Source organism: Melanerpes formicivorus, unplaced genomic scaffold (genome assembly GCF_026170545.1).
Source record: "Melanerpes formicivorus ecotype bairdi unplaced genomic scaffold, bMelFor1.0.p_v2 SCAF_15, whole genome shotgun sequence".
Classification (NCBI taxonomy): Eukaryota; Metazoa; Chordata; class Aves; order Piciformes; family Picidae; genus Melanerpes; species Melanerpes formicivorus.
Genome location: NW_027142367.1, coordinates 10,603,875 through 10,627,261, shown reverse-complemented (window position 1 = coordinate 10,627,261; position 23,387 = coordinate 10,603,875). Strand labels below are relative to the sequence as shown.

Here is a 23,387-nt window from a genome sequence, read left to right as displayed (position 1 = left end):
CAATCAGATGCTGGTATGTTGTTTGCTTGAGTTGTGGCCAGCAAAGCTAAGATGAAAATTGCTGAAGGAAGCTAATCCAGAAATTCTCAGCAATGAAACTCGTAAGCAAAAAGTTCTTCCCAACACAGATAAAGATCAGAAATTCCACAGCCCAGATTGCTGTGTGGGACATCCTGCCTCTGGAGGCCACTTTGCTGAAGATGGCATTTTGTGTCTAAATGGTCACTCTCACACACAAGCCCTTCTTTCATGGGATGGAAGGAAAACCCTAGAATAAGCTGCGGGTGCATTGGTATGACAGATCAAGTCATAAAACCAGGAAGGTTGGAAAAGACCTCCAAGATCATCAAATCCAGCTGTGAACCCAGCACTGCATGGCCTACCACTAAACCATGTCCCTCAGCATCAAATCAACACGTTCTCCAAACACCTCCAGGGATGGTGATTCCAACACTTCCCTGGGGAGCCTTGTTCCAGTGCAGAGTTTTTTCCTGATGTCCAACCTAAGCCTGCCCTGGCACAATTTTAAGCCATTTCCTCATGTCTATTGCTTGTTACCTGGGAGAAGTACTTGAAGTTACTTGAGGGTGCCAGACCCCTGGATCAGGCTGCACAGAGAGGTTGTGAAGTCTCCTTCTCTGGAGAGATTCCAGACATGCCTGGCAGGATCCTAGATCAGGTTCCTCAGAGCCCCATCCAACATCACCCAGAATATTTCCAGGGATGGGGCATCTACCACCTCCCTGGGCAACCTGGGCCAGGGTTTCACCCCCCTCAATGTAAATTTTTTTCTCCCTTGTACCTAGTCTTAATCTCCTTCTTAGTTCAAACCCATCAGCCCTTGTGCTGTCACAACAGGCCTGGCTAAAGTCTGTCCCCAGCGTCCTTATCTGCCCCAGCTTTCTTATCTGCCCCTTTAAGCACTTGTCATGTTGAGGCAGCCGATAACTAATTGGATATAAGAAACAGAGGAGGGAGAGGGAGAACTTCTGTCTGTGCTCACAGCACAGAAGTCAGACATGTCCTGGGCTGCATTCCAGGTGCATGGGCAGCAGGTGGAAGGAATGGATTCTGCCCCTCTGCTCTGGTCTTCTGAGACCCCACCTGCAGTGCTGCGTCCAGGTCTGGAGTCCTCAGCAGAGACACAGACCTCTCGAAGAGGGTTCCCAGAAGGACATAAAAATGATCCAAGAGCAGGAACCCACCTGCTGTGAGGACAGGCTGAGAGAGTTGGGGTTGTTCAGCCTGCAGAAGACTACAGGGAGACCTTCTTGTGGCATTCCAGTATTTAAAGAGGGCATGTAGTGACAAGATGAGGGTAAGAGGAGCTTCAAACTGGAAGAAGCTGGATTGAGACTAGACATTAGGAAGAAATTCTTCCCCATGAGGGTGGTGAGGCACTGGAACAGGTTGCCCTGAGAAGCTGCAAAGACTCCAAGCCTGGAAGTGTTCAAAGCCAGGCTGGACAGGGCCTTGAACAACCTGGTCTAGTAGGAAGTGTCTCTGCCCATGGCAGGGGGGTTGGAACTAGATGACCTTTAATGTCCTTCCCAACCAAAATCAGTCTGTGATTCTGTAATTCTTTTCTAAAATATCCAACCTGAGTGTATCTAGGTAGTAAAAATCAGTATTAAAGAGATGAGGTTTGGGAAAAACCAGAAAAGTGAAGACAGAGAGACAACAGCCAACTGTCAAAGATCTCACAACAGGCTGGCACAAACACAGGAAACGGAGGCACAGCCTGAAAGACCAACCTCAGAGCGCTCTCAGTACAGAGGACTCCATCATTTCTGGTTTGCAGCACCTCTGCATTGTGACTTTGTGCCTTGTAATCAGTTGCAACAGCAGAAGTAAATTAGAGCTGGTGATTGCACCCACAGCTGTTATTTTGTAAAGCTGCTGGGTGGCATGAAGGACACAAGTAACCAGCATTATGCAAGACCACACCTGAAGCACGATGGGTGTCCCCAGGTCACTCCACTTTGCCACAAGCAGACACATTCTGAAAATCTGGGTGTTACACTGAAAGCAGTCCCACGAGGTCAGTAATGAAAGGATGGACACTCACTCAGCTATCAGAACCTGCTCTGTCATAACTCTCCAAAAGCAAGAGCAAGAAGACAGCAGGCGCCTCATCACTGTGAGCCCGGAGTCCAAAAGATCCGGACGTAGGTGAAGAAATTGATGTCACCCAATGAGATGAGGCAGACCACTGCTTTGGGAGCAAAATTATCCCAGTAAAAGCATAGCTCCAGTTTTGAAAGTAATGACCCATAAAAGGAAAGAAGAAAAAATATCACTTGTGGTCAAAGAACACCAGAAACTATCACTTGGAGATGAGAAGATGGAGTTAAAGGGAAGTTATGTACCAGACTATACAATATCTGAGACCGGGAAGTCCTAAGAGGTAACCATGAGCCAGCAGTGTGCCCTTGGGCCAAGAAGGGGTGAACTGAGAAGAGTGTGACCAGCAGGTCAAGGGAAGTTCTGCCCTAGCCAGGCCACATCTGGAATACTGGGTCCAGTTCTGGGCTTCACAGTTCAGGAGAGACAAGGAACAAGAGTCTACCAGAGGCTACAAATGCTGAGGGGACTGCAGCATCTCTGTGAAGAGGAAAGGCTGAGAGACCTGGGGCTGTGCAGCCTGGAGAAGAGCAGACTGAAAGGGAATCTTCTCCATGCTGATCAATAGCTAAAGGATGGGGGACAACAGGATGGGGCCAGACTCTTCAGTGGTGCCTAGGGACAAGTGACAATGGACACAAACTGGAAGCCAGGAGGTTCCATCTGAACCACAGGAAAAAACTTCTTTCCTGTGAGGGTGCCAGAGCACTGGAGCAGGCTGCCCAGAGAGGTTGTGGAGTGTCCTCTGGAGAGATCCCAAACCTACCTGGACAATGTGATCCTGGGCAACCTGCTGTGAGTGACCCTGCTTTAGCAGGGAGGGTTGAACTGGATGATCTCCAGAGATCCCTTCCATCCCCTCCCTGCTGGGATTCTGTGAAGTGTGGAAGGCCATTAAAACCATGGTCCTTCCAAGAGCAGAGAATGTTCTGAAGTACACCTCAAATTAATTATCTTGTAACTGCTGATGGTTGTCAGCTACAGCAGTAACTCAGGCAAAGAACAAAGATATTTTTTTTCTAGCTTAAAGCTAGCAAACCATTTTTGGTTTACTCATACTGTTCTGAGATTTTATTACTGCAATAAACCAGAACAGTTTAAGCTGGGTTTTGAAATAAGAAAAATGCATTTTTTTACAACACAGTGAAAAGTTTAATACCAAACACTGCTTTCACTGACACACTTCCTAGACTGAAATGTCACCAGGCAGTCAAACAGCAAAATAACATCAGAGGCCACCTGTTCAACAGGCAAAACTCAGGGACATAAACACTGCCCTTTCCTTTCTTCAACAGCCATGAGAGGAGAAAGAAGAGGGAAATGCTTCATGCAGACAGGTAAAGCAAGTTTAACATTTCACAAGTCACCAGGAATTACACAAACACAGCATGATGCAACTCCCACGTGAGTCACCCACTCTTCATAACTGGCAAGAACTAAAGTCTCAAGAAGGGCCTTGAGAAGATTTGCCTGGTTAAAGAAAAGACAACACAAAATGCTTAGCAGCACTCAGCTCCTAAACCTAAGATCACTTCACAGGCTATGTGATGCTCTGTGAATGTTAGACGACTTTGTTAGGCTGTGTAAGGACACAGCTCAGGCCACACAGGAGCAACCTGCACATTTTTCAACAATAATGGCAGCATCAGATCAGCTCCAGAAGTAAAACAAACAGCTCTATGTGTTATCTCAATCACCTGCAGATAAAGTCTGCTGCATGTACAGTACAATCCAAAGCATTTCAAGTCCTGCTCTGAGAGGCCATTCCAGCTCAGAAGTGCTGATACACAGCTACACAAAGCTTCTTGGCTCTCAACAACTGGAGAGCTACAAACCACGTCTCTGTTTGAATGCAGTGCTGCAGGAGCCAGCTTGCATTCAGAACATGTACCAGTACCCAGCTTATTCCCTGCTACTGAGGTATTCTAGCTCCTCATTAATCCATTTAGTAGAAAGACAACCTTAAATAATTGTTGGGAGAAAAGCAGGACATGAGCTGGCAATGTGTGTACACAGCCCAGAACCAACTATGTCCTGGGCTGCATCCCCAGCAGCATGGGCAGCAGGTGGAGGGAGGGGATTCTGCCCCCTCTGCTATGCTGAGACACCACCTGCAGTGCTGGGTCCAGCTCAGGAGCCCTCAAGCACAGGAGAGACATGAATGTGTTTGAGGAGGTCCTCAGGAAGCTATAGCAGTAATGCTGGGGCTGGAACCCCTTTGCTGTGAGGACAGGCTGAGAGAGTTTGGGTTCAGCCTGGAGAAGATTCTAGGGAGACCTTCTTGTGGCCTTTCAGTACTTAAAGAGGGCCCAGAATAAAGCTAGGGACAGAGTTTTTAGCAGGGCCTGCTGTGACAGCACAAGGGGTGATGCTTTTAAACTAAAAGAGGGAGATCAATCAATGCCAGTGCCAACTCTTCATTAAGACCACACCAAGTATGTCACCTTTCTGTGAAGATCCAGATTTTTAGCTCCTATTTCAGTACCATATGTAGAGTCAGGATTAACAAAGTCTCGTTTGCATCTCTGCCCCAGATTCACTCAATACCTGAGGGGAAAGTCAATTTACATATTTATAACATCAGTAGATTATTAATTATGATTAACATCACCACCTCCAGGGCTGAGGGGTTGCAAAATGTCACAAAACCCTGAACACCTTCAAAAATACGTTCAAGGGAGGATGTGGCACACCCTAGCTCAGGGCAGTGCCTTGTCTCCAGGGATCCCCTCGGCAGGGAATGGCTGGGAAGCAGGAATCTGCCTCTGCTGCCAGGACAGGCTCTTCAGGGGCAACTGTGGGAAGACTTAGCAGTCAAATTACCTGTTACTGAAGCAGCAGCAGGACCCAGGAGCTAACAACGTTTGTCTTCTGTGTCAGCTTTCATAGCTAATCAGCCTTACAAGAGAACTTAGATCAAACACAGCTTTCTTTGAAAAATCTATAAACACCCTTAGAATTTAAACTTCAATTCAAAAACATTTGCTAAAACAGCTTCAGCTCAGTCTGCAGCACCTACCACAGAGATGTTCAGCACTCCCATGGCTTCAGAGAATGATAAACCACCTGATAAAGTACACCCATTGCTGTTTTCAATTTACTTGCTAAGTACCATATAAAAGAACAAAACAAACAGATACAAAAGCATGAATCCTTCGCAGCTGGTAAGAAAAGAATCATTTAGGTTGGAAGAGACCTTTAAGACCATCAAGTGCAATCATTAACCCAGCACTGCCGGGTCACTACTAAACCATGTCCCTCAGCACATCTCCGTGGCTTTTAAATCCCTCCAGGGATGGTAACTCCACCACTGCCCCAGGTAGCCTATTTCAGGACCTGATAACCCTTTTGGGGAAGAAACTGTACCTGATGTCCAACCTAAACCACACCTGGTGCAACTTGAGGCCATTTCCTCTTGTCCTATCACTTGTTACTAGGGAACAAAGACAGACCCGCGCCTGGCTTCAAACTCCTACGACTGTAGATGGCAAGGTCTCGTCTCAACCTCCTTTTCTCCTGGCTAAATAACCTCAGTTCCCTCAGATGCTCCTCACCAGACTTGTGCTCTAGACCCTTCACCAGCTTCACTGCCCACCTCTGGACACACTCCAGCAACTCAATGTCTTTCTCGCTGTGAAGGGTGCAAAACGAATCCAGTACTCAAAGTGTGGCTTCACCAGTGCTCAGTACAGGGGGACAATCATGGCCACTATTCCTGATCTAAGCCAGCATGCTACTGATCTTCTCGTCCACCTGAGCACACTGCTGGCTCACATTCAGCCAACTAGGGACCAGCACCCCAAGGTGTTTCTCTGCTGCATAACTTTCCAGCCTGGAATGTTCATGGGGTTTTGTGACTCAAGTATAAGACCTGGCAGTTGGCCTTGTTGAACCTTGGCCTTGGCACATTGATCCAGACTCTCCAGGTCCCTCTGTTGAGCCTCTCTACCCTCCAGCAGATCTGACAGCAAAGGACCAAACAGATTCTGACAGCTTTTCCCAAATCTGTTGTGTGACCTTCTTTACACAAATGAAACACTGCTGCCTTACATAAAATCAGTGTGAGCAGTTTATGGCAGCCCCAGTGCACATCAGGAGTGCCACTGTCTTCCCATCATCCCTAAAAGAAAACAAACTGCCTCTGTGGGTAAAAGGTATTTTTAAGAGTGGTGACATATACAACTAGAGCAGGTTGCTCAGAGCCCCAGACAACCTGACCTGCAATGCTTCCAGCAGTGGGGCTTCTACTACCAATCAGGGCAACCTCTGGTAGCATCTCCCTCAGTGTAAGTAATGTTTTCCTTCTCTCTAGTCTAAATCTCCCCTCTTTTAGTTTAAAACCATCACCCTTTGTCCTGTCAGAGCAGGTCCTGATACAACTAGGCCTTCTTTAAGCACTGAAAAGCCACAAGACGATCTCCCAAATACTCATCACTTCCTCTTTCAGCTGGAAAGCTGCAGTTCAATTCCTGCAACAACTTCTGAAATCCCTTTCACAAGATGACTGATAAAACCCCACCTCAACATTAATAGTACAAGTTATGTAAGTTTTGGAGAACTACAACCTCAAATTACAGGGTTAAAACTTCAGCAGCATCACCTGTGGAAGATCTCTGCACCTAAGAGTAGCTTGCAATCAACCACCAGAGAATCACAGGATGTTAGGGGTTGGAAAGGACCTTTAGAGATCAAGTCCAACCCCCCTGCCAGAGCAGGAACACCTAGGACACACCACACTGAAACACATCGAGGTGGGAGTCTCCAGTGAAGGAGACTCCACAATGTTTTGGGGCAGTCTGTTCCAGTGCTCCCACATCCTCACCATTAAGAAGTTTCTTCTCATATTAAGGTGGAAATTCTCATATTCCAGCTTATACCCATTGTCCTATCACTGGGCACTACTAAAAAGAGACCATCACCTTCATCTTGACACCCACACCTCAGATATTTATAGACATTAATAAGATGCCTTCTCTTCTCCAGACTAAATAGCCCCAGTTTAGAATAAACCTTTATTTAGAATAAACCAAACCAGGTTGGAAGAGACCTTCAAGATCATCACGTCCAACCCATCAACCAATCCATCCCACCCAAACAGCTAACCCACGGCACCAAGCACCCCATCAAGTCTCCTCCTGAACACCTCCAATGACGGCGACTCCACCACCTCCTTGGGCAGCCCATTCCAATGGGCAATCACTCTCTCTGTGTAAAACTTCCTCCTGACCTCCAGCCTGAACCTCCCCTGGCGCAGCCTGAGACTGTGTCCTCTTGTTCTGGTACTGGCTGCCTGGGAAAAGAGACCAACATCTGCCTGTCTACAACTTCCCTTCAGGTAGTTGTAGAGAGTGGTAAGGTCACCCCTGAGTCTCCTCTTCTCCAGGCTGAGCAGCCCCAGCTCCCTCAGCCTCTCCTCATAGGGCTTGTTTTCCAAGCCCCTCACCAACTTTGTTGCTCTTCCCTGGACTTGTTCCAGCAAGTCAACCTCCTTCCTAAACTGAGGGGCCCAGAACTGGACACAGTACTCAAGGTGTGGCCTAACCACTCTCAGTCTCCCTTCACAGAAGAGATGTTCCAAATCCTCCAAAGAACATTTACCAAATTTGGAGAGATTAAAACATCTAAAGAACACAAACAGCTAAAAGCTCTACACTAAAATAACAGAAGGTGCTTTGGGTAATTGTCTGGTTCAATTTTTTCCCCCAAGCTCTTACATTTTCAGTTCAATCCATGAGATATGCAAAGCTCTTTAGCTAACTTAGAAGAACAGCATCATTTGAAGCCATCACAAATGAAAGTGAAAAGAGGAGAGTGTTAGATGATACTTTTCTTCAAGTCCAATTAACAAAGAATTTGGGGGGTTGTAGAGATTGGCACTATGCTTTTACAGAGCATTCTGTTGACCATACTAAAATCTACTGGAGTTCATTATTACAAATATAGTAAAATCTGACAATGAAGTTATCTTACATCATTAGCACAGGTGTAGTTCAGTTAGTTTTGACTGTAACATAGTCTCCTGAATCACCCTGTGAATTTTATTTTGGTTCATGATTAAGTGCTGCTAAAATGCAACCTTTTGGCTCTCTCACCATTCATGAAACTTAATTTGTTATCAAATCCTATCTGTATCAAATAGTTCCCCCTGTGACTACTGTAAACCAGGAAGCAAACTTCATGTACTGGCTTAGACTAGATGATGAATGTGAAATGTTCACAGTAGAGGATAAAAATGAAACCAAAACACACTTCATCTCTACACAGCTACATGAATTGACTAGAGGGAGAGTTATTCGCTTCTGCTACAAAGCAACGAACCTGAAACTAAATTTATTTCCCTTAAAATAATTTCCACTTTGGTCCAAACTTGTGGTTTGATTTGGAATGTCAAACCTCTCCACAGAGACCTCGCTCCTCACTCTTCCACTGCAGCAGCCATCTGGCCCCTTCCCACCTCACCCAAGCAAGCATAACTCATCCCCTTTATTCTTTCTGTGCCTCCAGGGACCAAAATAGCCACTCTAAAAAAAACCCTCCAGTCCTTGTGAGCAAGGAGAATAAAGCAGCTTGGAAGTAGGAAATCTGCTCCTCCTGGCTGCAAAGCTGCCCAGGGCAGATCAGAAACTGAATTGGTGCATCTCTGCACACTTCTGCAGGTCCTCCCCAGTGCTATGCTCCTGGAGCTGGCAAGAATCACTGAGGCATTCCCTGCTTCCTCCAGTGGCCTGGATGGAAGCAAGCCAGGGATTTCCTACAAGGTCATACCGTAAATTAATCTGCAACACCAAGGATCATAAATCTTCTTTTAAAGACATTTTATAGCTGTACTGATTGCTTAAGGTTTGTATCTCTACTTATCTTCTCAGCACTGAAATGGATAGATGACAAACTATTAAGGGCATGTCAATGAGGAAGAAGTGCCTTGAATCACACTCTTTAATTATTATTACATCAGAACTGCTGCTTGATTTAATTCTGCACATGCAATAGTAAATCTGATTATTCAAAACTAAACATCTTCTCTGTTAATGCTGTCTTAAATTGGGCTACATCCCACATTCATTTGTGCTAGCAAGCAGCTCATTATACTGTTTAATATATTCATCAATGGCACAGGGAGACTGAGTGCAGCCTCGGCATCTCTGCGGGTGACACCAAGCTGAGTGGTGTAGTTGACACCCCTACAGGGAGAGGATGTCATACAGACAGACTTGAACAAGGTTGAGAAGTGGGTCTGTGTGAACCTCATGAGGTTCAACAGGGTCGAGTACAAGGTCTTGCACCTTGGTCAGGGCAATCCCCAGTATCAGTCTAGACTGAGAATGAAGGAATGGAGAATCACAGAATGGTAGAGGCTGGAAGGGACCTCTGAAGATCATTGAGTCCAACGCTCCTGCCAAAGCAGGATCACCTAGGGCAGGTCACACAGGAATGCATCTGGACAGGTCTGGAAAGTCTCCTTCCACAACCTCTCTGGGCAGCCTGCTCCAGTGCTCCAGCACTCTCACAGCAAAGAAGTTCCTCCTCACATTGAGGTGGAACTTCCTGTCTTCCAGTTTGTATTCATTGCTCCTTGTCCTATCACAAGACACGACTGAAGAGATACTGGCACCTTCTTCTTGATGCCCACCCTTCAGATGTTGATAAACATCAGTAAGATCTGTCTTCTCTTTTCCAGACTTAACAGTCCCAGGTCTCAGTCTTTCCTCACATGACAGATGTTCCAGTCCCTTCACAGTCCTTATAACCCCCTGTTGGACACTCCAGTATACCCCTGTCCCTCTGGAACTGGGAAGTCCAGAACTGGACACAGTACTCTCACCATAGCAGAGCGGGGGAAGAACCTCCCTTGACTGTGACCCTTGAACTGCCCTTGACCTGGCCACACTCTTCTTAATGCACCCCAGGATACCACTTGCGTTCTTGACTGCAAGAACACACTGCTGTCCCATGGATACTTAATGTCCACCAGGACTCCAAGGTCTTCTCCACAGAGCTGCTTTCCAGCAAGTCAACCCTTAACCTGTAATGGTGCACGGTGTTCCTCCACAGGTGAAGGACTCTACACTTACTCTTGTTGAACCTCACTAGGTTCCCATTTGCCCAGCTCTCTAGTCTGTCCTGGTCTCACTGAATGGCTGCACAGCCTGAGGTATTGCCAGCCACCCCTCCCAGTTTGGTGTCATCACCAAACTTGCTGAGGGTACTCTCTAGCCCCCCATGCAGGTCATCGACAAAGATGCTGAACAAGACTGGACCCAGCACTGACTACCACTAGTCAGAGGTCTCTAACTGGACTCTTCACCATTGATCACAATCCTATGAGCTCTGTTTAGGCAGTTCATGATCTATCTCACTGCCCACTCTGCTAACCCAGACTTCCTGAGCTTGCCTGAGGATGTTATGGAAGATCATCTTGCTGAAGTCACTGCTCTCCCTGTATCTACCCATTCAGTCACATTCATGGAAAGCTATCAGATTAGGCAAACATGATTTCTACTTGGCAATCTCATGCTGCCTGCTCCTAACAGCCTTCCTTTCTTCCATGTGCTTAGAGATGACCTCTAGAAGGAGCTGCTCCATCACATCACCTTTCCAGAGATGGATGTGTGGCTGACTGCTATGTAGTTTTCTTCCTTGCCCTTTATGAAGGCAGGAGTGACACCGGCTTTCCTCCAGCCCTCAGGCACCTCTCCTGTTTTCCATGATCTTCTGAAAATGATGGAGAGTGGTAAAGCAACATCAGCCAGCAGTCTCAGAGCTCACAGGTGCATCCCATCAGGGCCCAAGGATTTGTGGGTGTACAGTTTGCCCAAATGATCTATAACCCAATCCTCACTGACCAGCAGAGAGAGCAGTCCTGCAGAGGACTTGGGGGTGCTGATGGGTGAAAAGCTGGACATGAGCTGTCAATGTGTACTCACAGGCCAGAAGCCAACTGTGTCCTGGGCTGCATCCCCAGCAGTGTGGGCAGCAGGCAGGAGGGGATTCTACCCCTCTGCTCTGCTGAGACTCCACCTGCAGTGCGGTGTCCAGCTCAGGAGCCCTCAGCACAGGAGAGACACGGGCCTGTTGGAGTGGGTCACCAGGAGGCCACAGCAATAATGCTGGGGCTGGAACCCCTCTGCTGTGAGGACAGGCTGAAAGAGTTGAAGTTGTTCAGCCTGGAGAAGGCTCACGGGAGACCTTCTTGTGGCCTTTCAGTACTTAAAGAAGGCCCAGAATAAAGCTGAGGACAGAGTTTTTGGCAGGGCCTGCTGTGACAAGACAAGGGGTGATGGTTTTAAACTAAAAGAGGGAGATTTAGGGTAGATATTAACAAGAAAATTTATTAACTGAGGTTGGTGCAACATCTGCCCAGGTTGCCCAGAGAGGTGGTAGACACCACATTCCTGGAAACATTCCAGGTCAGGTTGGACAGGGCTCTAAGCAGCCTGATCCAGTGGAAGATGTCCCTGCTCAGTGCAGGGAGGCTGGACTAGATGACCTTTAAAGGTCCCTTCCAACACAAACCACTCTGTGGCTCTGATTTACAGAATTATTTTTTTTAGCAGCTGGTGAGCACTTTTTCTTTCTTGATTTCTTCATGATTACAAAATCCTGTGTTTATTTGCTGATGAGTTGCTATTTTTCAGTCAGGACATTATGCCAAGCTGCCTCTGGAAGAAACTGGGACACATTCATCATCTGCACTTTTGTTTAGTTAGTATTACAGAAGCTACACAAGGGAAAAACACCAAGCCATATTCTTGATTTAAATAGATTCTACTACCTACCAAAAGGAAATCTGTGTTCCTAAGCACTGTCATCTCAATAAATAGAACTAATACTTCCAGCCCAACCATGGGCTTGTTTTCTTATTTTGGAGACCATGAGACTTAGCTAAAGACCATTAAGAGCTGATGAAGTCTTCAGGTGAAAATCTGAAGCAGGCCAGTTTTAAGGGCAGTGAATTGTTCACCTGATGTATCAGTTCAAAGAAAAGCTTAGCAGATCCTACTGGACATACAATAAACCAAAGGTAAATCTTTATTTTGGCATTTTGAGGCCAGATACATGACAGCAACTTCACAGAAGGAAAGAGGGTCAGCAACAGTCAAGGTGGGGACAGGGTCTTCTTCCCCTCTACTCTGCCCCAGCAAGGTCACAACTGGAGTACTGTGTCCAGTTCTGGGCTCTCCCATTCAAGAGAAAGATAGGGAACTACTGGAGAGAGTCCAGTGGAGGCTACAAAGATGCTGAGGGGACTGAAGCATCCCAGTGAGGAGGAGAGGCTGAGACACACCTGCAGCTGTTTAGCCTGGAGAAGACTGAGAGGGAATATTCTCAATGCCTATCAATAGCTAAAGGGTAGGGGACAAGAGAATAGGGTCAGACTCTTTTCAGTGATGTCTAGGGACAGGACAAGTGGCAACAGACACAAACTGGAACGTAGGAGGTTCCATTTGAGAACATGAGGGAAAGCTTCTTTCCCATTGCCACACCTGTCAGGGTGTCAGAGCACTGGGGCAGGCCGCTCAGAGAAGTTGTGGAGTCTCCTTGTCTGGAGATATTCCAATCCTGGCTGGATATTGTGATTCTGGGCAACCTGCTGTGGGTGACCCTGATTTAGCAGGGAGCCCTACCAGTCTGTGATTTTATGAAAGCAGATCTGCACTTGTGTTACTTATTGTCCAAGAGCAGAACCTGCCTTATTAGTCTAAAAGCAGCTTGTAAGAAACAGCCTTGTTGACCCTAAAAACATTCAAACCTTGTCTGTAAGAAAATACAGCTGAAGCACATTGGGGAAGTGCTTAAAGGGTACAGCTGAGATCAGAACCCCAGCGTGCAAGTGCACATCAGTTCTGCTTTAACTACCTCTAAAGAATTGAGCCACAGAGCTCTTAAGCAAGGTCACAGTTACTGCAATACCAAGAGAATATATTCCAGTATAGAAATGCAGCTACAGAAATGGAAATAAGCTTTTTTTTCCCTAACTACAATCTCACCAAGGGTTTTACAGTGAAATCCTTACTTTTGAGGGGAAAAAACCCAACAAACCAACAAACCCAAGCCCTGAGCACACCTTCAGTAAGAGAAAACAACACTAGAGTTGCACTTGGAATGTTAAAATGAGGCAGCTATTTCTGTCTTGTATTTCAGGGGAGGGAAGACTAAAGGACACAACTTATTTTCTCAAAGGCAGAAATGAAATCTCTATGACAGGGAACTGTATAGCTCCCTGCTTCTCTGTAATAAACACCCTAGCTCTGACCTAGCCACAGGGAATGTTAGTGCATGTCAGACGCTGAGAAGCAGTAAAGACTCGCAATTAAAACTGCTCTGCAGAAGAGAGTTCCTCAAGAGCACGTCGCAGTGGCTGTGGAGCTATGCTATATATGGACTGAAGGAGCCGTATGGCAGCGTTCAGCAGAAGCTGTATGCAACAACTCAACAGACATCAAACCCCACACTTATGCCATCTCACTGCCATTTTTCTTCAGCTCATTAATAAATTTAAATCCATTACAGCCCTGCATCAAATCCAGTTTAGCCTGGACAAAAGGAGGCTGAGAGGAGACCTTCTTGCTCTCTGCAACTGCCTGAAAGGAGGCTGGAGTGCAGTCTCTTTTCCCTAGTAACAAGTGACAGGACGAGAGGAAATGGCCTCAAGTTGCACCAGGGGAAGTTTAGGTTTAGAAGGAAGATCTTCACTGAAAGGATTCACAAACACAGCAACAGGCTCCTCAGGGAGCTGACTGAAGCCTCATCCCTGGAGGTGTTTAAAAGCCAGAGATGTGGTACTGAGGGACATGGTTAAGCAGCAAACTTGGTAGAGGAGTTAATGGTTGGACTTCACAACCCTGAAATCTCTTTTCCAACCAAAAAAATAAATAAATATACGATTCAGGCATGGTAAGTGCTTCAAGTGTTTTCCAGGTGAGAAACAGGTACAAAAATGCTGTTACAGCTGTTTTGCTGGACAGGAACAAACCAAACCAAACCCCTAATACAAATCCAACTGTTTAAATGATCTTAGCCTAGTATTTCTTTTATTATTATTATTATTACTTCTCATTATCCTCACGGACACAAGGGACAGGGGTAGGAACCCAAAACACATCATTTCAATGCACAGATACTTTCAGATTAGCAGTGTGAGTTGTTGGCGTTTTCTATGTCGTTTGTTTTAGCATCCATAGAATCATTTAGGTTGGAAAAAAACTTTTAAGATCATCCAGTCCAACCCTGTAAGGCAGCACAGCCAAGTCGATAAGCACTTAAAAGTGAGATCTGCTTATTTACTCATACATCACAGGCTGATAAATGATGTATGGTAACAGAGGCTTCCTAAACTCCATTATTAGGTAGAAAACCCAGTATCCTTAGAACCTGTTAAACACGACACAGAAAAACACCAGCAATAGCCAAGTGTTCTGCGGTTTGAGATGTGACCTGTAGGTGAAGGTAAATGAATAGCCAGCTTGACCTCTCCCCACCAAACCAACCCAGAACCCTCACAAACGCTGGTCCACGGCCCCGCCACCTTTAACCTCAGCTACGGTGAGCCCTGCATGATCCAAAGGGCTAAAGGCTTGCCGACACGGGGCGCACAAGCGCCCATAAGCAGCGCAGGGACCCACGGCGGGGGGGTTAAGCACAGCACGGCGCGGGGGTAACCGCCCCAGGGCAGCACGCTGAGAACCCACGGCGGGGACGCGCGGCCTCTCCACGGAGCTGCACCACCCTGACCGGGGCCGACCCCTCCGAGGGGAACGGCAGCGCTCCGGCCTGGGGAGGGCGAGCAGGGTGAAAGGGAGGCGGAGTCCCTAACGGCACATCCCCCAGCCTCGGGGCAGCCCGTTATCCCCCCGCTTCCTCCCAACCTCCGCCATCCCGGAAGCGGCTACCGCGCCCCTCACGGGAAACTGGGGCGGCGGGTGGCCGAGCGGTGCCGGCCCATACCGGAGGACCCCCCCTCTTCCCTCCCTCCCGGCCCGCACTAACCGCCGGGTCCCGCTCGGCCGGCGCAGCGACTCCGCCTCAGCCTCACGGGCGGAGCCCCGCCTCGCGCCACATTCCGCCTCCGCCGCGCCCAGGCTCGCGAGGACGGCCCGCGGCGCGGCGCGGCGCGACGCGAGCTGCCTACTGCGCAGGCGCAGAAGGGGCGGCGCACACTGCGCGTGCGCAAAGCACTGACCGAGGGGTCCGCTTTCCCCCGAGCGCAGGGCATGATGGGTTCTGCAGTTCACATTGGGACACCTGCTGGTGGAGCAGTGACGCACCTTCCCACCGCTGGACTACAACTCCCAGCGTCCCCCGCGCGTCCCCGCATTTACCGCTGATAAGTTTAAGTCCCCAAGTCCGGGGTGGTTGTGTGTGTGTTGAAGTTTTCGGGTATCAGGGTGTCGCGCTTTGTTAAGAGGGGGCTTGGCGAGAGATGGGCTCTTCTCGGGACAGCCTGAGGGGTCTTTGGCTTCTCTGTCAGTGAATGATCTCCCGGAGGGGAAAACCAAGTAAAATAACTGAAGCTACTGAGGGTAGATGGGCAGCAACACCTCACCCCCGTTGCTCTTCTGGGCAGATTTACTATGAAATCCAAGTGTTACTAGTCACTAAAATACCGTGTGACTAAACCTGCTGTGAAGTAACATTTGTAACAACGGTAAGAGCAGTGGGAACTTAAGCACTTAACAAAGTACTCTATGAATCAGCCTATTAAAAAAAAAAATCTTTTTAGACAATCTTTTTTTAACCTGCTGCAACAGGACAAGGCGAAATGGGTTAAAAGAGAGGATATTTAGACTACTCAAGCATGGCATTTTTCATGGTAGGAAAACCCTGGCTCAGATTGCCCAGAGAGGTGGTAGAAGCCCCATCCCTGGAAACATTCTAGGCGGGGTTGGGACTCTGAGCAGCCTGCTGTAATTGAAGGTGTCCCTGCTGACTGCAGGGAAGTCGGGCTACATGACCTTTAAGGGTCCCTTCCAGCCCAAATTCTATGATTCTATTAAGTCAGCAAACACCGAAGGCTGTTATGCCTATTACAAGAGCTGATAAAGCTCTACAGCTGGCTGCATCTAGTCAGCTTTCCAAACAGTGTTCCTAATGACTACTACATTTGCAGCTCACAAGGGAGCAGTCATCGACTTTGGCTTCATCTTACATAATGAATCTGACCTTGAATTCATACCAGTTCCTCTCCATTGCTGTCAAACACATGAAATGAAGAAAGTGGACTTGAGGCGACCTGTGCCGAGAAGAACATCTCCATTTCAACGTGCATCCTGTTTACAGTGATGTTAAAAGGAATTCTGTATTCTTTGTCCCTCACAAGGCAAGTTTCTGTTATGTTAAGCACCTGCATAATTTGAATCCTTTTCAGCATTCCTCATCAACAAGGGAATTTGTTTCAGGGAGAAGCAGACCGATTCATTCCCACAGCCTCAAACATAATCCCTGGGCTACTGGACACATTAATACTGTGGCAGCGTGCCACCTGCTTCATTTATTCACTTGGGGATTCAATGCTGCTTAGTCCCTGTCAAATGGGCTCTTTGTGCAACCTCCTGCGGTAATGTAAAAAGGTCCCCCACTGGAATTTGTGCCATTCAGTAGAAAATACAAAAGGGAGGGTTGTAAACACTCCGATTAGTGTTGAAGCACAGAGAGATTGTCTCCACCACTTATTACATAACCTCCAAACTGCCAATTTACCTCCTTCCCTCCAGAAGAAACAGTTTAACAGCAAGGGCTTACTGGTTTATTTAACTGAACATCGCAGCTAATGTGGGGGGTTTTGTGTTACACAAAGGCAGTGTTGCTCCTGGCAAAACAAGAGAGGAAGGTTACTGCAGTAACACCCTATAGTAATTTGAGATGATTGCCTGCGAGGATCTCCACTTGAAGTGACAGTCCCCAGAGGCTCTCAGCTCCAAAGAGTAAGTATTATCAGAGGCTGCTGCCAACACAAGTTCACACACAATGGGCCCATCAGCTAATGAGCCCAGAGTGAATCTTCTCCCATTTTTGGAAGACAAACAAGTGATTGTCTGCAGCGCTGCCCATCCCAATTTACTGCCATGTGAAATACCAGTTGTGTGAGTCCTGACATAGAAAACTCATTGTGGTCTGAGGCTGCTTACACTGAGGAGAGGCACGTTCTCACACCCACCGTGCCCCATATTGACTCTGTAACTTCTCACTGCTTTAGGGACAAAGTCAAGCAAGGTTTCTGAGGTGGCAACCTCCCTCCTTCGACCTTCAGTCGTCCTGATGTGCCCGAGCCTTAGAAATGTAGTGAAATTATAATGCAGGGAAGCTTCTTTCACCCTAGAGAAGGCTCCAGGGAGACCTTCTTGTAGCCTTTCAGTACTAAAAGTGGCCTAGAAGAAGCATGGGAACAGACTTTTAGCAGGCCCTACTGTGACAGGACAAGGGGTGATGGTTTGAAACTAAAAGAGGAAAATTTAGAGTAGATAGAAGGAAGAAATGTTTTTAAATGAGTGATGTAACACTGCCTGGGTTGTCCAGAGAGGTGGTGGATGCCACATCCCTGGAAACATTCCAGGTTCAGTTGTTTGGGGCTCTGAGCAACCTGATCTAGTTGCAGATGTTCCTGCCAACTGCAGGGGGGTTGGACTGGATGACCTTTAAAGGTCCCTTCCAGCCCAAATTATATTATTCTTTAGAAAGCACTTTGTCAGAAAGAAAAGGGAGAAAGGCAAAACTGTTAACAAACACTTCTTTCCCATTCCCTCTCAGCTGTACTAAAAGAAAGTCAGTTCTGGGGCCAAATTTGTCTTGCTGGGGCTCTGAGCAACCTGATCTAGTGTGAGGTGTCCCTGCCCATGGCAGGGGGGTTGGAACTGATCTTTGAGGTCCCTTCCAATCCTGTGATTCCCAGCCAGAAAAGATTTAAAACATGTTCTTAAGCATTCTAAAGCACTTATGTAGGTGATGGTATGCTGGTGAAGTAGGAGTCCCTGAAATAGATTGTGATTTCTCTTGCAAAATGAGACTCAATAAACAACTTACCAAAATATTTTGATTTGTCAGAAAGAACATTATGACTATTGGTGAAACACTGCTGTATTAATATTTCCCCTGAGAAAATATTGAGAAGGAAAACACACAAACCAGTGATGTCTTCATTAGAATACCTCTTTAAACACTCAGTTGTGATAAAATACACTAGATGTATGATGTGCATACACACAATGGCTAGAACAAGCTCTAGACAGCATCAAGAATGACAAAAAAATGAGGAGAGCCCCCAGAAAGCTGTCCTCACCACCTGCCTCAGGCTGTGGCACACAAAACTGCATCAGCACAGAGGGGGTGGGTCTCTTCTCCCAAGGAACAAGCAATAGGACAAAAGGAAATGGCCTCAGGTTATGCCAGGGGAGGTTTAGGTTGGACACTAGGAAAAATTTCTTCCCTGAAAGGGTTGTCAACAGGCTGCCCAGGACAGTGGTGGAAGCCAACAGCATCCTGGCCTGTATCAGCAATAGTGTGGCCAGCAAGAGCAGGGAAGTCATTGTTCCCCTGTACTCAAAACTGGAGAGGCTGCACCTTGAGTATTGCCTTTGAATTTGGGCCCTTCACTCCAAGAAGAACATTGAGATGCTAGAGTGGGTCCAGAGAAGGGCAATGAAGCTGGTGAAGGATCTGGAGAACAGGTTTGGTGAGGAGTAGCTGAGGGAACTGAGGTTGTTGAGTCTTGAGAAAAGGAGGCTGAGGGAAGACCTTCTGGCTCTCTGCAACCTCCTGAAAGGAGGTTCTAGGAGATGATGGTTCATCTCTTCTGTCTAGAATCAAGGGACAGGACAAGAAGAAATGGCCTGAAGTTGCACCAGGGGTGGTTTAGGTTGGATATAAGAAACTTCACAGAAAGGGTTCTTAAACACTGGGACAGGCTGCTCAGGGAGGTGATTGAATCCTCAGACGTGGTGCTGAGTGACATAGTTTAGCACCAGCCTTGGCAGAGTTAGATAATGGTTGCACTCAATGATCTTAAAGGTCTTTTCTAAACAAAACGATTCTGTGATGATGCATCACCCTCCACCTAAAAGCAGTCACAGCTTCTCTAACATTTTCTTTCTCTCCATTCCTTATATGAAACTCAAGCAGAAAACAATGTGAACTGCCACATACAGGGAGAGCAACTCCTTGTGGTAGGTTTATCTAAAGTGTGAGAGGATTTCATGAGCCACTGGTTCAAAATAATATAAGTTCATCTTTCAAGTAATGCTTTAGAGCCGAAAAAGAGACTGAAGTAACATTATTGTGTGAGAGTAGGTTTTATTATTATTATTATTTCACCTTATGGAAACTGTATCATGAGAAAAAAAAATAATAAACCAAACCAAACATTCAAACTTTTCAACAAAAGAAGTTTAAAATGCTTTCATTTGTACACGGTACAGATAGACAGGTGTGACTAGAAAAAGTTTAACCCCTCTAGACTGAGGCTAGCCAGAGAAACATGAAAGTCAAACTCTTCTCAGTGTGCAGATGCATTAAAAGCAACATATCCAAGGAGTTCAAACCATCATTATAAATACCCAAAGCCGATCCTTAACTACTCATACAATTTATTCTTGTACTTAGTACCATTACCAATGGAGTGCTGACTGGGTCATAGTAACTGCTGAGTAATTGCCAACATAGCAAAACCCTTACTGAGAAAAATGGACAATGTTCTCAACTCAGAACATCCTAGTTTTGTCTTTGAGGACACATCAACACTCTAGGCTTGGGGGAAGAGTGGCTGGAGAAAGACCTGAAGATGTTGATAGACAGTTGGCTGAACATGAACCAGCAGTGTGCCCAGGTGGCCAAGAAGGTCAACAGCATCCTGCCCTGGATCAGGAATAGTGTGTCCAGCAGGACCAGGAAAGTGACTGCTGGCCAGGAAAATGATTGTCTCCCTGTACTCAGCACTGGTGAGGTTGCACCTTGAATACTGGGTTCAGTTTTGGACCCCTCACTACAAGAAGGACAATGAGGTGCTGGAAAGGGAACAGAGAAGGGCAACAAAGCTGGTGAAGGGTCTGGAGAACAGCCTCTCTTATGAGGAGAGGCTGAGGAAACTAGGATTGTGTGGTCTTCAGAAGAGGAGGCTGAGGGGAGACCTTCTTGCTGTCTACAACTCCCCTAAAGAAGGCTGTAGCAAGGCTAGGTGGGGAGGGTCAGCCTCATCTCCCTACTAAGAAGCAGGACAAGAGGAAACAACATGAATTCGCACCAGGGGATGTTTAGGTTGCATATTTGAAGAGAGGTTTGTCAAGTCCTGGAACAGGCTGCCCATTGAAGGGGTGGAGTTACCATCCCTGGAAGTGTTTAGAAGACACAGAGATGCAGTGCTGAGGGATGTGGTTTAGCACCAGATTTGGTAGAGTTAGATAACGGTTGGACTCAATGATCCCAAAGGGGTTTCCTAACCAGAATGATTTTATGATTCTATGCTATTCCTTTCTTCAGCAACAATATTTAATGGCAGGACAAAACAAACAACCAAAAACCTGGTTTAGAATAAATATTAACAATAGACAGCTGAATGGGTACATGCCTGCTGCCAGGTGCTATACAACTTGTTATTCATGTCATCTAATTCTACTTTATCCATTCAGTAATTAAATCCATGAGAACCTGTCATGTTCCTTTACTGGACTGAAGGTTCAGGGGTAAGCAAATCCTTTATAATAGTGCAAAAGGAGGGAGAGGCAACTGCATTTAACAGCTTTATGTTGGAATCAAGGGAAGACTGAGAAGATTATGATTTTTTTTCCCAATATATAAATTATGCACCATGTGTCCCAATGTACTTATGGGAGCAGGGCAAATGAAACTGGAGAGAAAAGTGTCCATACACAGAGTTTTGTTGGGCAGCCCTTCTAAGAAGTTTGGATTTTATCCATGACAGCCCAGATGATCTTCTCCATGCTGATCAATATCTAAAGGATGGGGGTCAAGAGAATGGGGCCAGACTCTTCCCAGTGGTGCGCAGTGAAAGGAAAGGACAAGAGGCAATGGGCACAAACTGGAGCACAGGAAGTTCCACCTAAAATAAGGGAAACATTCTTTCCTGTGAGGGTGCCAGAGCACTGCATCAGGCTGCCCAGAGAGGCTGTGGGGCCTCCTTCTCTGAAGAGATTCCAAACCCACCTGGACATTGCCATCCTGGGCAACCTGCTAAGGGTGACCCTGCTTTAGCAGGAGGCTTGGACTAGATGATCTCTAGAGGTCCCTTCCAACCACTGCCACACTGTGATTCTGCAATGTGCTGAACCTGAAGAGAAAGCATCAGGTTTTCTTTTCCCCACATACTGTATTCACACCAGAAGGTAATAAAAACCAAAACCAGAAACTGAAAAAACCTCTAAACCCCAGCCCCTGAAGAACAACCACTCCCTCCAACCTAGCAGCCATTTATTATTGGTTGGAAGTAGATGACAGAAATATCACTACCACATTCCTAAGGTTTCCCTACTCTAAACTAGGAGATCTAGTACTACATCCTGCAAACCAGCATAGGCAATACTTTCAGATCCAAGGAAAACAATCACAACAGCGAGGATGAGCATGGCTGTACCATTTGAGCAGAAAGAGCAGGAAATAAACTTCACACATAGCTTTGAAACTTCTACTAGTGAGCCTTGTTTACATGGATTTAGGAAAAAAAACCCAAAAAAACAAACCAACAAACCCCAAACCAACAAAACCAAAAACAAACCCCAGGAGGTTTTCAGATTTTATACATCTTTTTGTTTGTTCTTCTCAACCAGGTACATTTAATTGCGAGCGGCAGGCACTCCACCAAAAATCCAGCACTTGCAATCCCCATCTTTAACTGGGAGAGGTGACTTTGGCCTTGGTGTCTCTCTCTGTGTCACAATCCTGCTGCTTCAGAACATGCAGTTCATGCATTTGACAGTTTTGCTGCCATAGTCGATGCACTCGGGCCCGATGCACTCACAGCAGGCGTTGTGAAACCATCGGTACTTGGAAGCTCCCATGGACTCACAAGAGATCTTGCACTGATGTATTGACATGCAGTCATCAAAATACACCACGGTACACATGTGCTCTGAAGCAAGAGGAGGGAGAGGGGGGGATTTGGGTCAATTAAAAAAATTAATGAGTAGTGCAGTCTCTGAGGTAGGATTGTAAATCATCATGGGTATAAGGAAAAAAAGGTGATAGTGAAAGCAGAGAGAAGAGGCAGAGAGCCAAGGTACCATCCATCAACTTCAAACTTTCCATATCTATAACTCAACCTGTTTTCTCTGCTCTACTCCTGGACTGATTTATTTCTACAATCACAGGCAAAAAAGGTTTTGGGGTTCTGTCCTCAAGGTCTGAGGGATATGTTCTGAAGCATAAGGATTAGAACCAAAGAATCATAGAATGGTTTGGGTTGGAAGGGATCTTTGAAGGTCATCTAGTCCAAACCCTCTGCAGAGAGCAGGGATATCTTAAACCACATCACATTGCTCAGAGCCCCATAGGGGCTCAAAGCCCAATGGGTGTCAGTCTTTTCACCTATGAACAAGCAATAGGAGAAGAGGAAATGGCCTCAGGCTGCACCAGAGGAGGTTTAGGTTGGAGATTAGGATAAATTTCTTCCCTGAAAGGGTTCTCAAGACCTGGAACAGGCTGCCCAGGGAAGTGGTAGACTCACCATCCCTGGAGGGATTTAAAAGACCTGTAGATGTGGTGCTGCGGGGCATAGTTTAGTGGTGACCTGGCAGTGCTGGCTTAACATTTGGGACTTGATGATCTCTTTCAACCAAAACGATTCTATGATTCCATGGCAAGGAACAACACAACGGACAGCACTGGAACAAGTTGCTCAGGGACATGAAGCTCTGGGACATGGTTTAGTGGTGCTGGATCGATGTTTAGACTTGATGATCTTAGAGGTCTTTTCCAGCCTTCATGATTGGAAACTGTCCCAAAGAACTTTTCTCTGGAGGTGTCCTCCTTGATGTCTGGAAACCCTGCCTACCCTACCTTTTAAACATTATCACTTCTTAAAACATGTATGAGTGGACCTTAACTACAGCTAGACTGGTTTAGTACTCTCTAAACAGATGCAAGAGGGTCACAGGACATGCTGCCAGCCTACTGAAAGCTAGGGAGTACTCACTGCCTTCTCCAGGCTCTGAACTGATGTACATGTCTTGCAGACACCACATGCACTGCAAGGGGCAAGAAAGATCCTGGGGAGGAGGTGCAGACCCGCAGCTGAAGCAGCTTTCTGCTCCTGGAAAAGCTGT

At 46.6% G+C, this 23,387-nt stretch overlaps 2 protein-coding genes across 3 annotated transcripts in view; both read right to left on the bottom strand.

Annotated features, from left to right (window-relative positions):
- The window catches only part of RALBP1 (ralA binding protein 1), a 32,643-nt gene extending 17,401 nt beyond the window's left edge, over positions 1-15,242 (bottom strand). The window contains exon 1 of one of the 2 annotated variants that reach the window (XM_068147605.1): positions 15,112-15,242. The gene's annotated coding sequence lies outside the window, so the exon portion shown is untranslated. Of the gene's footprint in view, positions 1-14,650; positions 14,670-15,111 lie in introns of those variants that run through there. The other variant, XM_068147606.1, reaches the window with a different exon arrangement.
- Positions 15,243-19,387: 4,145 nt separating this feature from the next.
- TWSG1 (twisted gastrulation BMP signaling modulator 1) overlaps positions 19,388-23,387 on the bottom strand; it is a 34,037-nt gene continuing 30,037 nt past the window's right edge. Inside the window, exon 5 of the mRNA XM_068147608.1 lies at positions 19,388-22,195. Coding sequence (XP_068003709.1) covers positions 22,014-22,195 — 182 coding nt within the window. The 3' untranslated portion in view covers positions 19,388-22,013. The remainder of the gene's footprint in view (positions 22,196-23,387) is intronic.